We start from the raw sequence: 17,230 nt of genomic DNA on the forward strand, positions 1-17,230 counted from the left end.
TCCCAAGATTGTAAATGCAATACTATACATAAGGAATAGAAGAATTGAGGGCCGTGTGCAGCCATTTTAGGAAATATGCAGATGACAGCAGGTAGTAGGATATTAAGATAAATGGGCACTCCTCAGACGAGGTCCTTCTTAGTACTTACATCACATTTCTTAATAGTACATCTGATGGGCACAGAGAAGGGGCCAGCTGCTGACACAAACTGGACCTCTCCCTTCAAATCCTTATTCATCTAGAAGGACATCAATGGTGATAATATGATAGGAAGGTAAATAACTCTTGGAGACAGATGGGTATGCTTGTCTGTCTGTTTGTCTGACTGACTCACCATTGGTTGAAAAATGACCTGCATGTCACAGGCCATCCCAGCTGATATTGGACCAGGAGGCTCAAAGCTGAAACGGAAGATTCAACCTAATTCAAACGAATGCATCTCACACACAGTGGGATATACAGTGCATTCGGAAAGTATTCAGACTCCTTGGCTTTTTCCACATTTTGTTTCGTTACAAACTTATTCTAAAATGATTATTGTTTTTTCCCCTCATCAATCTACACATAATACCCCATAATGACAAATCAAAAACAGGTTTTTAGACAGTGAAACATCACATTTACATAAGTATTCAGACCCTTTACTAAGTACTTTGTTGAAGCACCTTTGGCAGGGATTACAGCCTCAAGTTTTCTTGGGTATGATGCTACAAGCTTGGCACACCTGTATTTGGGAGAGTTTCTCCCATTCTTCTCCTCAGATACTCTCTAACTCTGTCAGGTTGGATGGGGAATGTCGCTGCACAGCTATTTTCAGGTCTCTCCAGATATGTTTGATCAGGTTCAGGTCCGGGCTCTGGCTGGGCCACTCAAGGACATTCAGAGACTTGTCCCGAAGCCACTCCTGCGTTGTCTTTGCTGTGTGCTTAGGGTCGTTGTCCTGTTGGAAGGTGAACCTTCACCCCAGTCTGAGGTCCTGAGAACTCTGGAGCAGGTTTCCATCAAGGATCTCTCTGTACTTTGCTCTGTTCATCTTTCCCTCGGTCCTGACTAGTCTCCCAGTCCCTGGCGCTGAAAAACATCCCCACAGCATGATGCTCCCACCACCATGCTTCACCGTAGGGATGGTGCCAGGTTTCCTCCAGACGTGACGCTTGGCATTCTGGCCAAATAGTTCAATCTTGGTTTCATCAGACCAGAGAATCTTGTTTCTCATGGTCTGAGAGTCCTGTTGGTGCCTTTTGTAAACTCCAAGTGGGCTGCCATGTGCCTTTTACTAAGTAAATGGCTTCCATCTGGCCACTCTACCATAAAGGCCTGTTTGGTGGAGTGTTGCGAGAAGGTTGTCCTTCTGGAAGGTTCTCCCATCTCCACGGAGTAACTTTGGAGCTCTGTCAGAGTGACCATCGGGTTCTTGGTCACCTCCCCTTCTCCCCCGATTGCTCAGTTTGGCCGGGCGGCCAGCTCTAGGAAGAGTCTTGGGGGTTCCAAACTTCTTCCATTTAAGAATGATGGAGGCCACGGTGTTCATGGGGGCCTTCAATGCTGCAGACATTTTATGGTACCCTTCCCCAGAAGGGCGGCAGGTAGCCTAGTGTTTAGAGTGTTGGGCCCGTAACCGAAAGGTTGCTAGATCGAATTCCCGAGCTGACAAGGTAAAAATCTGTCGTTCAGCCCCTGAACAAGGCCGTCATTGTAAATAAGAATTTGATCTTAACTGACTTGCCTACTAGTTAAATAAAAATCTGTGTCTCGACACAATCCTGTCTCGGAGCTCTACGGACAATTTCTTCGACCTCATGACTTGGTTTTTGCCCTGATAGGCACTGTCAACAGTGGGACCTTATATAGTGTGTGTGCCTTTCCAAATCATGTCCAATCAATTTAATTTACCAATCAAGTTGTAGAAACACCTTAAGGATGAACTAATGGAAACAGGATGCACCCGATCTCAATTTCGAGTCTCATAGCAAAGTTTTTTTAATTTGTAATATATTTGCTAACATTTATAAAAACCATTTTTTTTTTACTTTATCTTTATGGGTCATTGTGTGAAAATTGATGAGGAAAAAAAAATATTTAAATGAATTTAGAATAAGGCTGTAATGTAACAAAATATGGAAAAAGTCAAGGGGTCTGAATACTTTCCGAATGCACTGTAAAAGAACAGTTTACAAGAAAACATTTTATGATCTGCACCAGCCATTCATACTGCAGACAGACATTTCAAAGCCATTGAGACAACACAGCATGATATTCTCCATACTCAATGGAATTATATTGCAGATCCATTTACACAACGGTTGTGAAAATTTGGCCAGATCATGTTAAACATTATGGATGCATTTGAGGCAAATTGAAATGGCAACACAGTGTGTGTGTGTGTGTGTGTGTGTGCGTGCGTGCGCTAATTCAATCAATCCCTATACCAGTCTGCTGTTCCCACATGCTTCAAGAGGGCCACCATTGTTCCTGTTCCCAAGAAAGCTAAGGTAACTGAGCTAAACGACTACCGCCCCGTAGCACTCACTTCCGTCATCATGAAGTGCTTTGAGAGACTAGTCAAGGACCATATCACCTCCACCCTACCTGACACCCTAGACCCACTCCAATTTGCTTACCGCCCAAATAGGTCCACAGACGATGCAATCTCAACCACACTGCACACTGCCCTAACCCACCTGGACAAGAGGAATACCTATGTGAGAATGCTGTTCATCGACCACAGCTCGGCATTCAACACCATAGTACCCTCCAAGCTCGTCATCAAGCTCGAGACCCTGGGTCTCGACCCGCCCTGTGCAACTGGGTACTGGACTTCCTGACGGGCCGCCCCAGGTGGTGAGGGTAGGCAACAACATCTCCTCCCCGCTGATCCTCAACACGGGGCCCCACAAGGGTGCGTTCTGAGCCCTCTCCTGTACTCCCTGTTCACCCACGACTGCGTGGCCACGCACGCCTCCAACTCAATCATCAAGTTTGCGGACGACACAACAGTGGTAGGCTTGATTACCAACAACGACGAGACGGCCTACAGGGAGGAGGTGAGGGCCCTCGGAGTGTGGTGTCAGGAAAATAACCTCACACTCAACGTCAACAAAACTAAGGAGATGATTGTGGACTTCAGGAAACAGCAGAGGGAACACCCCCCTATCCACATCGATGGAACAGTAGTGGAGAGGGTAGCAAGTTTTAAGTTCCTCGGCATACACATCACAGACAAACTGAATTGGTCCACTCACACTGACAGCGTCGTGAAGAAGGCGCAGTAGCGCCTCTTCAACCTCAGGAGGCTGAAGAAATTTGGCTTGTCACCAAAAGCACTCACAAACTTCTACAGATGCACAATCGAGAGCATCCTGGCGGGCTGTATCACCGCCTGGTACGGCAACTGCTCCGCCCTCAACCGTAAGGCTCTCCAGAGGGTAGTGAGGTCTGCACAACGCATCACCGGGGGCAAACTACCTGCCCTCCAGGACACCTACACCACCCGATGTTACAGGAAGGCCATAAAGATCATCAAGGACATCAACCACCCAAACCACTGCCTGTTCACCCCGCTATCATCCAGAAGGCGAGGTCAGTACAGGTGCATCAAAGCTGGGACCGAGAGACTGAAAAACAGCTTCTATCTCAAGGCCATCAGACTGCTAAACAGCCACCACTAACATTGAGTGGCTGCTGCCAACACACTGTCATTGACACTGACCCAACTCCAGCCACTTTAATAATGGGAATTGATGGGAAATGATGTAAATATATCACTAGCCACTTTAAACAATGCTACCTTATATAATGTTACTTACCCTACATTATTCATCTCATATGCATACGTATATACTGTACTCTACATCATCGACTGCATCCTTATGTAATACATGTATCACTAGCCACTTTAACTATGCCACTTTGTCTACATACTCATCTCATATGTATATACTGTACTCGATACCATCTACTGTATGCTGCTCTGTACCATCACTCATTCATATATCCTTATGTACATATTCTTTATCCCCCTTACACTGTGTATAAGACAGTAGTTTTGGAATTGTTAGTTAGATTACTTGTTGGTTATCACTGCATTGTCGGAACTAGAAGCACAAGCATTTCGCTACACTCGCATTAACATCTGCTAACCATGTGTATGTGACAAATACAATTTGATTTGATTTGATTTAATGGCTAAGTTCCACGTGCTAAGTTCTGTGTAAAAAGCAAACAAGTAAGACAAGTTCAAAATGAATAACAGCAACATTCTACAAAAAAAGCATCCAGAACTATTTCAATACTAAAGGATGTTGTGTCTGCCGGGAAAAGAAAAGGAATATAATTGAAAACAGGGGGTCAAAAGTTGACATTAAGCTGTTATTCAGATATATGATCAGCACAACATAACAGGAGCAAAGGTTAGCATTCAATTCTTAAAGCTACTGATGTAAGAAACAGTATTCAGAAATTCCTAATCAATTAGGAAACATATGTCTGATATTGTATAGCCTACTAGCGCATACTGATGACCACGTTTTAAAAAATGATCGAGGAAAAAGGCAGTATCCCAAATTTACAATTGCAACATGGGTATCTGTTGGCACATGCCAGACAGAGCCAAGAGATTGCCCTGGAGCACTCCAAATGTTCCAGCCTCCAAAAGATATAAAAGGCTACCCAATCGATACGGTGGAGCGAAAAGGCCGCAGGAGAATTTCTCAAAATTCAATAGATAAACAATGAGTTGGAAAAAACAACCATAAGCACAACAGTAAAGAAGACTGTAGAGCACAAACTGGGAATCAGTATCAAACTATTGTGTGATTATGGCTTAATGATTCCAATGATTATACAGTATATTGCTCTCATGTCACATAGACTTGAGCTGAAACCCATTTTGAGTCTGACACAACCAGGCTCAAACAATTTGACTAGACTAGTTTTGGAGTGACCTCTTTTTCCAATGACAAGGGAGTGTTTTTGATCTGGACAGTCCTCTGGCAGAGAGGCTAGGAGAGGTGGGCTGAAATGCTCCCTGGATCCCATTCCTCACCCCTCTCCAAATAGGACATACTGTAGATCAGGGTTCCCCAATACGTGGTCCTCTGGGGATTTTATTTGGTTTTCTAACAAATATATTTGTATTATTAATGTTGTTGTTGGACATAAAAGACTGTAACATCACCAGGAAATCAACTCAAAATGTGTTCTGATTTTGGGCCTGTCAATCACACCTATACATACCCTATATTATGTCTTAATTTACATACTTACATCAAAATCCATTAAAATACTAGTGAGAGAAATCACATGTCATATCATGCTATTTCAAATAGATAGAAATCAGATTGACTTTCAGTAGTTCCAAAGACAGTCGACAGTAGCCCTGAAAATGAATGAAAGAGGCCAAAATGGGCACGCTCACAGGAAGGATCACAGAACACAACCAACATCTGTTGTCTCAATAAGAGGAGTCACACTTTAACAAAGTATGTACTATCTACTGTATCTACCTATACCAGGGTTCCCCAATAGGAGGCCCGCGGGCCAAATTCGTCCGGGAGTGATTTTATTTTTGGGGATATACATTTATTTTTTTGATGTTGGACATAAAATACTGTAAAATCACTAGGAAATCAGCTCAAAGTGATAATTTAGGAAATCTGTTCCCAAGTATTCCCACGTGTAAATAGAGAGGCATATGTGATCGTATCCCAATGTAATCAAGGTTTGTCAAATACTATATCTGTTTGGGATTATTGCAGTCAATTTGCAGTGTGCAAATTATTTATAACTGTTCCGCCCCCGACCATCCACTCAAGGAAAATTCGATCCCACGGCTGAATGTAATTGGGGACCCCTGACCTACAATATCTGACAGTCTGCTTTCTAAATGCCATATGAAGGCATGGAGGGAGGCAGTCTTTCTAGGTTCAAAATAAATGTTTTCAAAGAAAAAAGAGAACAGTTCACTAGGGATTGAGTGTTGAGTGAGACTATGTTGAAGACGTGTGGTGAACAGTACAGCAAATCAGGCCATATTTACAGTTAGACTAAAAATATATGGCAGGAGCCCATAGGTGCAGTATGACTGCCTGGCATATACATTATCAAACCCTCCTGGGTGACACCTATCCTATAACAAATCAATTAGCACTAGGTAGTTCATCAACATTGTTAACACCAAAACATGCCTGATGGCTACATATGGTGCTGTGCCAAAACATGAGTCCTGTCACATTAACCAGAAGAGAGGAGCCATATGACAGATTCTGAGTCAGGTGTCCATTTTGGAACACTCTCTGGCTTAGTCTTAGGCATTAAAAGCACTGAAGGATGTAAGTAAGCCAAATTGTTTATTAAAAAAAATGTTTAAGCTGTAAAAGTGCTGCATTTTGAATGTGTATAACGCCTCAGTAACGTTTGGCAGAGCCTGGGCAGACCACCTAGCAGAGTCCCAGCAGTAAGGCTAAGACATGGCAGAGAGAATCAGCCCTGGCACACACACAGCTATGCTGGGGGGGGAAGAGAGTTGGGGAGCCATTTTTAGAATTTCAGGGGGCGTCGAAAGAACGATGGACGGGCGGCGTGTAAAAATCAGAGCACGTTCTTGGTTAACGTTTGTCTACCGCTGAGCAAATGTTGATTTCAGATACTTAAGCCCTGAACATAATGGTCATTTAAGGCCTTTTAAATAACATTTTAAAAGAATAATCCTCCAAAACAAAATACTAAAATCCACATTACATAACAGTCCCCAATTTATTTTTATCAATCACAACAACCATATTGCTTGCATTATAGTACATTATAGCAATCCATCCCCATTTTCACCAGAAAATCTATTGGGTACAGATCTTTCGGGTACTTAAAACAACATTCCATTAAGGCATTCAAATCTACCTTTTCAAAAGTGATACTACAGCGTACTATATACCCAATGAAGGATCCTCCTCCTCTGGGTCACAGTACTGGTGGATGATAGGCTGTGGCACTGGCACCTCAGAGTAATGGGTGAGCTGAGCTGAACGGCTCACTGAGAAGTAGAGTGTGTGTGTGTGTGTGTGGAGACAGGTCCTGCCAAGGCTCCAACCAACCCAACCACGAGACACTGACTGGGCTCTGAGCAAGCAGCAGCCTGGGAGGACGAGGTCTTAGTTCACTCACCGAGGCAGAAAGAGCAGAGGCCCACGTAACTGCATAAAGTCAGAGTTATCTCACTATCTCTCTGGAAAGGGATAGAGTGAGTGGTGTGGGACCCATGTGTAACACTCATCCCTCCTTTGTTTTGTGGGTGGGAGGGATGGAGGCTCAGGACAAAGAAACGCATTACCAAAACTGAGCTAGTGTGTAGGCTTTGCGAGGGGGTGGATGCTCGAGGAGAAGTTATGCGGACCCAACCAAACATCTAGGATCAAATTACCCAACCTTAAATTGTTCATTTGAAGGATTGTAAAACAATTTGACCCTAGACCCATACATTAACTGTTCCCTGTTTTTCTGAGCATACGAGTAATGAGTCCACTTCTGTTACAATTCAACCTACCATGGAACTGAGGCTATAACGCTCACCTTATAGAAATGAAATCCATCAGATCCATGGTGACACCAAGTAACTTGCAATAATTGGTTGTGTAGCTGACATTAGTCAAGGTGAACTTCTTCTTGTACACCTGTCCCACATCAAAATCCTGCAACAGTATTTGGATTTGTGAAATACCTGCATGTCATTTTGTCTGAAATGACTGCACAGTATGAAATAACTGCATGTTCTGCAATACAATAAATAGTTACACAATGCAGAACAATGTACCATGAAGAGGATGATTTCTGGCTTGCTGATGAAAGGTGAGCCTTTAAATTCCTTCCCCTGTATAACTCTTTTACCAGCCACTGGAGGTTTCCCCACCGGCAGCAAAGACATATCTCGTCTCTCTGCTCGCGACTGTAATGATTTAGCATCTTCATTTGGAGTGCTCTGGAAAATCAGGGGGGAAATGAACACCAATTCAGGTCATATTTCAAAGTTGAAAAATATCTATATATTGATATACTACAGCTTGAATTTTAAACAAACAGATATAACATTTTGGCATATTTTTCTTTCAAAGCCATATTGGCACAAGAGGGCATGGCCAATGCAACCAACACCATGCCATGGAACAAATGAAATAAACAATATGTTAACAATTATTTAGAGGCAGCAGCTCTAAATTCACAAGTACACGACAGTAGATAAACTCTACAAACAAAACATTAATAGTGTATGATTGTATTTAGTAGTTGCATAATATGTAGAGACTGTAGTTATTGTCTACCAGTGGAGACCATTCTGAATTCTCATAGACAGGCCATTCATGTCCTGCTCAGTTAATCAAGGCAGGCAAGGCAGCATCCAGACACAAACAAGACAAGACATCAGCCTTTGAGGGAAAGCGCAAATGTGATATGCATTTAGGAAAATTGCAGTAATTTCAGTCTCACCCTCAAGAGTTAAGGAGCTGAGTAATTTTGGCCTATGGTCCTTCTCTCATTACAACTCAGCTCCCAATCCAAACCCAACCCAATGTGTCGTGATGTTATGAGGACATCATTTGCAGAAGTGCATGTGAAAAGTAAAAACCTTTCCGCATGACTTCTCGCACACAGGACTATCTGGCCTGGATGACTGTCATGTTCCGTTGGAGGCTTCCAAGGCACCAGCAAATGAGAAGTGATGTCTGTCGCCATGGATCTCAAGAGTGGGAGAGAGGCAGTAGAGGCAACCCCACTGCTGCTGGCTGGGGAGTATTAGAGCAGTTCTAAAGCCGTCCGTTCTCCTGTTCTATAGAATGTGACCGAGAGGTACCAGTCCCAGTTTAACATTTATTTCTCACTTACTATTTCATCATTCTCAATGGTCAATTGTGTTTCCAGATTTACCACAAGCCTGTATAAGGCTTGATTGACTACACTATAGAACAAATGACTTATGTTTACTATACTTATGGATATACATTTATTTTGAGATGGAACACAAAAAGGAAATAGAGTTGAGCATCATGTCTAATCTCAATATGATTGTATTTGTGAGTTGATGATGATGTGTGTCATTAAAATGGTACCTGGTGAACTTGACGTGTCTGGTCCCAGAGGCCAGTGAACTCAGGCTGCGCCAGGCTGTCAGTGAGGCCCTGCTCCTCCACCAGGTCCCTGCTCTCCTCCTGGTCAGAAAGCTCTGATGAAGAGCTGCTGTCACTAAACACTGTGTCCTGCTGGGAAGGAATGTGAGGGGATGTGTGGATGCTCATGGTCGAAAACAAACACATCAAGCTGTCACAACGTGCCTTCAGAGTGAGATGTGCAAAACTCTCTGCTCACATACATACATACATACATACGCACATGCACACGCATACACACACGAAGAGAGGGTATTAGGTACCCTATTACTGCTGTGAAAAATAGCCAAATATTTATGGAGTTTTCATGTCAAGTGTACCAATTTGTTTTATTTGACTCTTGTTTCAGCAGTCTGAATTCTTCATCTGTGATATTTCCACTCACTCGTTTTCTTTCCTCTTCCTTTGTTTTTGCCGGCTGTGGATCAAGGCTCTGAATGAGCTTCTCTGGAGATCTCTCCTGCCCTGCCAACCTCTCCAACCTCTGGGTGGGAGGGAACAGGAGAGCATGGTGCCTCTTACGTCTCTCTAACAACTCCTCTTCCAGCAGTAACTTGGAGACAATTTCCACCCGTTTGGATTTCTGCTTCTCCTGAAATTCTCTGAAAAATGACAACAACAACAAGCCATTGTGAGCAAAATAGGATCATATTTCTCCTTGGCGCGTTATTGTGAGAAGAAAACACCCACTCGTTGAGTGGGAGAGAGAAGTAGATTGATCAGAAGAACACACTCTTTCTTTCGGTGGAATTCCTGGAGCTTTTTCTGTTGGTACATGTACTTGGTGCTGTTGATACCCTGTGTCTGTAGGGACTCTCTCAGCTGTCTCTCCTCCTCCTCTTGTCTCCAAGCCTGGGCTCTGGCCCTCGTCTGTTGGGCTCGCAGGCTCTCCTGGAAACAACACAAATGTAGAATGAACAAGGTCAAGGAGGGATGACACTTTCCCTTCGTTCCTGAGGACAAAACACAAACTAGGCTTTCAGTAAGAATAATACTGGCGCTTCTTTAAGCAGGGAATATACTGTGTGATTTGAAAACAATGATGCAATGATTGTAGTAATCAATTAGAAATTAAATTCTGCAGTGAGGGCTTCATCACACTGTGTTCACTCCACTAATACAGTAGCAATTGGTCAAGATTATTAAACTACTAAATCGTACAAAGAGGTCCAAAATGTATTCCCAGCTTAATACAGTAAATCAGAACAAATGTCCGTCCATTGGAAGGCAGAATTAATTGTGTCACCTTGTGTTCATGACAATGTGACGATGCCCATTGCTATTTTCCATTATGCTGGACCCTCAGAAACACGAGCTAGGAGCTGAGGACCAGCGCTATTATCTTAACTCTACTCAATGCTTAAACAATAGCCTTGGGCCGTTTCATGTTCACCCTGAAAAAAGTGTCCACTGCTTGCTTACTTTGGTGCATGCAATGTTGGCCTTCAATGACAGGACTGCCTGCATCCTTTTCTGCCTCAGCCCTCGACTCTGCTGCTCGTTCTCTGCTTCTTCCCGATGCATCCTGGACACAAAAGGGACGTAGCGATCACTCAAGAGCGAAGGAGGGTGCATACATTCATTTGATATGATGTTAATTATAAACTTCTACGGGATATCTGGTTATCAACTCTCTTACGAGTTCATAGCTAAGTTCAATACATTCTATATGCTCATTTTATAGGTGTTACCTGTTGATAGGTTGAACACAGCTGTTACCTGTTGATAGGTTGAACACAGCCGTTACCTGTTGATAGGTTGAACACAGCCGTTACCTGTTGATAGTCTCTTTTAGATACAGCACTGCTTTCTGGCGGCTAGCCTGCGCCAGCTCTGTGGTCCTCTGATAGTCAGTCTCCTCTTCCTTCTGTGTGGCCGCCTGCCTCCTGTTAACAGACAGACAACATCACGTTCAAACGGAAGGAATCTTTACGAATGACAAACAAATTATCTCCGTAACATTAGACTAGGCTACAGTGTAGCATTTTTTTGTATGTCTATACAGTTAGATTAACCTGGGTCATGACAATATTATGGAACATTTTATCATAACTACCATGCATGGCACTCTGTATGTAGTCTTTCGTGACAGACATAACGATTAAAATGTAAACGTGATATCTTGTATTGGTATTTATTATGGATCCCATTAGCAGCTACTCTTACTGGTGTCCAGCAAAAATTAAGGCAGTAATACACATTATAATAAAGAAAATGTATGCATTAAAATACATTTTACAACATTTTCACAATACATTAACTGTGTGCCCTCTGGCCACTACTCTAGTACAACACACAATCCAGGTGTACGTGTGTGTATGTTATGCATGTTTGTATGTGTGTGTTTGTACAACGTTTCTGGGTGTCGAGATGACTTTGTATGTGACATTAGTATTGTCTAGTTTGTGTGCAATAAAGTTATGTTGCTCACAAAAAAACAAAACAAAATCAAAAGGAGTGAGCTGCTTTACGCTTTGAGGCACTGTGTCCGGAGCTGCAGGCTCTGGGTGGAGGTGTACTCCTTCTGCAACCTGGCCTCCCCTCTCTGGGCCTGCAGCGCCTGGTAGGCCTGCTCCTCCTCCTGCACCTCCACACGGAGGAGGGAGAAACGACCCATTTCCACCTCCACCTGACACATTTCCAGTCTGCAGAGAAAGGGGGAGTGGGAATGGAGAGGAGGGGAGAAAGGAGAGAGAGAAAGGGTGAATGGGGAGGGAGGGAGGGAGAGGAGAGCGCGAGAAGGGGCGGGGGGGGGGGGCAGGGAAGGTCAAGGATGAGAGTGGTGCTAAAGCTAGTAGTCCATGTGCAGCACTATGAAATTCCAGCTGGGAACTAAAGAACTCAAGTCTGCAAGGAAAATGGTTTGTTCTAATGGGAGCTTGTGGCAATTGAATCAAATTGCTCTTGAAAAAGCATCTTGGATGCAACAATAAACATCTGTTTGAAGAAAGAAATATAATTGCAAGTAGCAGAAGTATTGTAGCTATTTGCCCAACTGGAATAGCACTCAAAGGGTGAATATCTCTTTAGGATAGATAAACTTGGCAGTCACTTTGAAGCCTTGTAATGGGGCCTAAATCATGCTGCTGCAGTAGTGCAGACTCACTCATGTTCCCTCAGAGTGGTGGCCACATGTGACTCCAGCTCCTCCTCTTGCTGTAACTCCTGACACAGGCGCTTGTGCTGGGCTCGGAGGCGAAACACGGCCGCACTGCATGAAAACAAATGGGCGCTAAGAGACATTGTATTTGTTACCTAAGTGTTGTATAAAAGAAGATCATTATCATCTAATTGTTTTATTTGGATCAAGTCAAAAACAATCCCATTAACATGGGGATAAAGAGGTCATCAGCTGGGGCCATAAATATCAAGCGTCTCAGAGTAGAAGTGCTGACTTAGGACCAGTTTTGCATTTTAGATCACAATTAATAAGATTACATGGACAGGGGGAGGGGATCTGATCCTAGATCATCACTCCTACTCTTAGTCACTTGATACAGTACATACGCCCCCTGACCTGGCTATATCTGGGTTTGCTTTGTTTGTGCCTACCTGTTGTCGTCCTCTTTCTGTTGCTCTATCTCCTCTTCCACTCGAACTCTCTGCCTCTCCAGCTCAGAAATATGCAGACGGCAAACTTTGAGCTCCTCTCTGGAAACCAAGCAGTAAAGGCAAAACACTGCACTAAATCTACAACAAACTACAATGTGAAAAGCTCTCATTATGACAGTCACAAGAACATTCAGAGACTGTTAGCAAGCTCATTTGGGTGCTTAATGGCTTTCTGTAACACAAAACAACAACAAATGTAGACACATTATCGGAAATGTTTCCTCTTTGGCTGAAATTATTTTTCTTTTAATAGTCAAATCAATGAATTACAGAAACGGTCCCTTGGTTTAGGGCAGGACTAAAAAGGGGGCATTGGAATGTCTTTGGGCAGAACAAATCTTTGATTTGTGTTAAGGTGGCATACAAAGGTCTGATCCTTGCCAAACACAGGCCATGTCCCAAATTAAACTCTATTTCCTTTATAGTGCACTACAAAAGTATTTTGGATGCAAACACAGACCTGGCTTTCAGCACGTTGTGCTCCTTCTGTCGGTGGAAGCAGTCCAGCTGGTCCAGGTTTCTTCTCAGCTTGAACATCCGTGCTGTCTCAGCATAACTCTTCTTTCCACTACGTCCGCCATCCTCCCCAAGGTCGTCATCATTATCCGCACTTTGCAGATTAAAGAGACATTGGCTAAGGTTTGGTGAATGGTCAAGAATGGATCATTATTAATAACATGGAGTAATCTAACAATATAAAGCACACCACTATTAATGTAAAATAATTTCTTGATAATCCTTCATCTCATTCCCAGACACTTGCGCAATAGTCTTGGAATGAGGTTAGATAATCCTAGACAAAATATTATTATAAGTAAAAAGTTAATCATAAGCCAAAAGCGGTATGTTGTATAATAAAGTGGAATATTTAAAGCCGAATTAAAACAGATTTTTCAATTATAAAATCATCTGTCCTCAAAGCAGCAGAGACACCCACCAGTTAGTAGCATCTAACTCTAAAGACAACTCTGCTGCATCCGTTGGTTGTGCTGGGTCCTCTCTGAAGGTCTCCGCTCTTGTGCCTTCATCTGAATTTGTGGGAATACAACTTTATAATGGCTACCTAGCTAGGCTACCGTATGTTTGCATTTACATGCATTTGTGATTAAGGCCCTACAAGACACATACAGAACAACAAATGTTAGACCCTGATGAAGACAGCTTGTCTGTCGAAACGTTGGATATTGGGTTATTCAATTATTGCATCTGAGCTCCTAGAGTGTGCGGCTCTCCTTAAATGTAAGTGTTCTACTCCGCTAGCCAGCACCTCGCCTAACAGGTGTGCGTTTCTTTCGCCTCCAAAACAAATGTTAGACCTAGAGTTAGCTACCTCCTGTTTCCTCATCTTTCCAAGTGTCGACTGGAGGATATTCAGAATGAAAGGATGAGATGGAGACTTCCTCTGAAGGACTATCCCTGGCAGGTACGTCCATAAGACCTAAATTGAACAACATTGGTCAATAGAAATGACAAATAGCTCACAGACCTATGAAACATGTGCAGGTAGATAGGCGTTTGCAACAGCCAACCCCGCTAGCTAGCATTGTACAAACTAACTTGCTAGCGAGCTAACCTGAGTTGAACAAGTAGTGTGCATGTGGCTACTTTAAAATCGTATCTTATCTTGATTGACTGTGTTACCTGGAGATCTTTCTGCAACTTCGAAGTCGCTAAATGTGTAATTTGCAGGCTAGCTACTGTCTTCTCTTGTTTGAACCGTCAAGCCACTGAACAGCCAGCTGCTAAACATGTGTGTTAGTAGTGTTTCCATGGACACCAGAGAGGGGCGGAAACTATACCGTGAGATGTGTGTGTGGGTTCTTCTCCCCATTTCCCTTTTTTCAAGCCCATATGATGCAATATGAATTTGCTTTCATCAGAGGAAAGGTACAGTAGCTAGTGTGTTAGACTGTCCATATCCTCTATCTGGTATTCTCTCCCTCTCCCTCTTCTCACCTCATCTTCCCTCAGGAGAGTGGGAGAGCAACACTACAGTAGATCGGTGGGTGAGTGACAGAGACAACTAGAACAAAGGCTTCTGAGTCATTAAACATTGCCAATTTTCTGTAAATCAGCAGATCCATTAGTTATAAATACAGGTAACTGCCAAAATAAAGGAAACACTTGGGTAAATGAAGAATACAAAGTTGGGTAAGTGTACCTATTAAGCCAACCAATCTAAGTTTAGATATTCCCAATGTATATACAGCCCTAATTTTCATAACAAAAGTGGAGATGAAATTAAAGATTATCTCATGTGAAGTTTTATGACTTTACTTACACCATTTTTTAAAATGTGAGATAAAACATACTTGATAAAATATGTGAGAAGTCTGGGCTGGGCTTAACTGGGTACCAAATGTTCCCTTTAAGCCCATGGGTGTTCCAAATAAGCCCACCTCTTAAATAATCAACTTTAATTCATTTCCATATGTAAAAACTTACAAACTGACATTTCTTATGTTAACTTAAATTATAATAATCTCCCCTAAAGTTATTAAAATAAATGTATCATTACTATTCATCATGTAAGTAGCATTCGTAACAGGGGATGTCCAATCGTATCCACAGAGATAAATTTGGGCCCAGGCTTTTGTTCTTGCCAACCAATACACACCTGGTTCAACTAATCAACTAACAATAAACTTCAATCAAGACTTGATTAGTTGAATCAGGTGTGTTACTGCTTGGTTAGAACACAAACCTGTACCCGGATCAGCCTTCAGTGGATAAGATGCCATACATAAACCACTTTTAATTCATTATCTGAAAGCTGGTTCACATTTGCTGTACTCCTATTGTTGTTAATTAGTTAAACGTGTCTTCCTAAAGCCTGTCTGAAGACTGTTTCAAATCTCCCTCTCTACTGTATTACAAAGGTATATGTGGTGAAAAAAAATGGAAACACCTGGATGAATGCGGGACAACAATATGACAATTGCCCGGCCCTAACTGCACGAGAATTGTCCAATAGTCATCTTCTTGTCCCTCATTTGTTTAATACTTGTAGGTCTTTTATTCCTTCAACCCTGATCTTAGTCTCCTCTCTCTGCATCAATGACTACCTGTCCACTCCAAAACGTCTTGGAGAGAGTACAAAGGCTTTTAATTGTTCCTAATTGTTTTTAATCTTGGTAAAGGCACCATGGATAGATGCATAATATGCATAGCTGTAGTTTTTGAGTATTTTAATCAACTTACATCTGACGAAAAAAAAACATTTTATGCTCAGATTTATTGAAAATGATGGATATCAACAAACAATCCCCATGTGTTTCAATGCAAATTGGGCTTAATTGGAATTGGAACAGAAATTATTTATGGTAAAAAAGGCAGAATAGCAAAGTTTATTTGGAAACCAATGGTCTGGGGAATAAATGTACACAATATATTACAATATTATACAAAGTTAGTATTGATAATATTGAACAATATTTATTCCATTTGCTACTGTACCCTTTAAAGGTAGACTCAGCTAATTGACTTTGCAACGAGCAGCGAGATATTGAGATGAGCGAGTATCTACACACGTGCATGGGTTTGCTTCACACTGTTCACAGCATGGTAACCAGAGTACCAAAAGAGCAGAGGAGTTGAGCCTCGCACTTCAATGATCTTAGTTGTTGTGGAAATTAACCCACTATGCTGTTTATTTTCTGCATCTACCTCATAAGGCTGAGTCTACTTTTCAATAAATATCCTAATTCCAAGTTACCTGCCCTCTACGGAGAGATGCATTACTAGGATTTTGAATTTTCTTTGTGTATATTTGTTTTTAAAAAAAAAGAATAATGAAATTCATGTTATTGAAACACATGATGTTTATGTTACCATTGTAATAATACAACTGTATAATTTAAGTAGGCTGTACTTGGGACTTGTATTGAAATAAGTAGGCGAACATACAAGTATAATAGCTAGGATGCTTATGAGCATATTATGTGAGTGAATTGTCAACAATTTCATGAGTGTCTTGACATTGACATCCAAATGCCTGCCTACAAAAATGTACTACACCCCGCAGTTAAGAGTTAACTTGAGGGAGAGTATAGCCTGAGTCATAAAATCAACTTATATCATTTTGACCTACATGCAATCCACCTCGATCATGACTTCTGTGGGCAGCTCTGAGCGGCTTATGCAAGATCATTATTTGAATTTCATCTTTAGGTTTAATGGACTGTGAATCATTGGTGTGAGACTCTTCGCCCATTTTGTTTTTAAATACATTGATTATCTAAATTTAACTGACTAAACGTGTTAGTTAGAAGATTGCCTTCTGTGTCATAGGACCTTGACAAAAACAAAAAGGGAGGCTGAGGCGTTAAATTCTGATGTAAATGTTCACTCACTGAAGAATTTATTATGTTACTTTTGAAAGATTATAATGAGCATCTTACATGTATTTTTTCTGGACTGATAAAAATCAACACCAGCTCAGCAGAATTTTTGTTCAGGGTTTGAA

The 17,230-nt window shown here is 42.0% G+C and overlaps 1 protein-coding gene across 1 annotated transcript in view; it reads right to left on the minus strand.

Annotated features, from left to right (window-relative positions):
* The window catches only part of LOC115102274 (cilia- and flagella-associated protein 74), a 44,834-nt gene extending 30,317 nt beyond the window's left edge, over positions 1 to 14,517 (minus strand). The window contains 16 exon segments of the mRNA XM_029622059.2: positions 150 to 239; positions 336 to 402; positions 7,565 to 7,683; positions 7,806 to 7,970; positions 9,097 to 9,246; positions 9,539 to 9,755; positions 9,887 to 10,044; positions 10,576 to 10,678; positions 10,929 to 11,039; positions 11,625 to 11,798; positions 12,260 to 12,364; positions 12,706 to 12,804; positions 13,226 to 13,375; positions 13,703 to 13,793; positions 14,096 to 14,203; positions 14,407 to 14,517. Coding sequence (XP_029477919.2) covers positions 150 to 239; positions 336 to 402; positions 7,565 to 7,683; positions 7,806 to 7,970; positions 9,097 to 9,246; positions 9,539 to 9,755; positions 9,887 to 10,044; positions 10,576 to 10,678; positions 10,929 to 11,039; positions 11,625 to 11,798; positions 12,260 to 12,364; positions 12,706 to 12,804; positions 13,226 to 13,375; positions 13,703 to 13,793; positions 14,096 to 14,198 — 1,902 coding nt within the window. The 5' untranslated portion in view covers positions 14,199 to 14,203; positions 14,407 to 14,517.
* Between the last annotated feature and the right edge of the window lie 2,713 nt (positions 14,518 to 17,230).

The sequence above is a fragment of the Oncorhynchus nerka genome, linkage group LG20 (assembly GCF_034236695.1).
Source record: "Oncorhynchus nerka isolate Pitt River linkage group LG20, Oner_Uvic_2.0, whole genome shotgun sequence".
NCBI classification, from domain to species: domain Eukaryota; kingdom Metazoa; phylum Chordata; class Actinopteri; order Salmoniformes; family Salmonidae; genus Oncorhynchus; species Oncorhynchus nerka.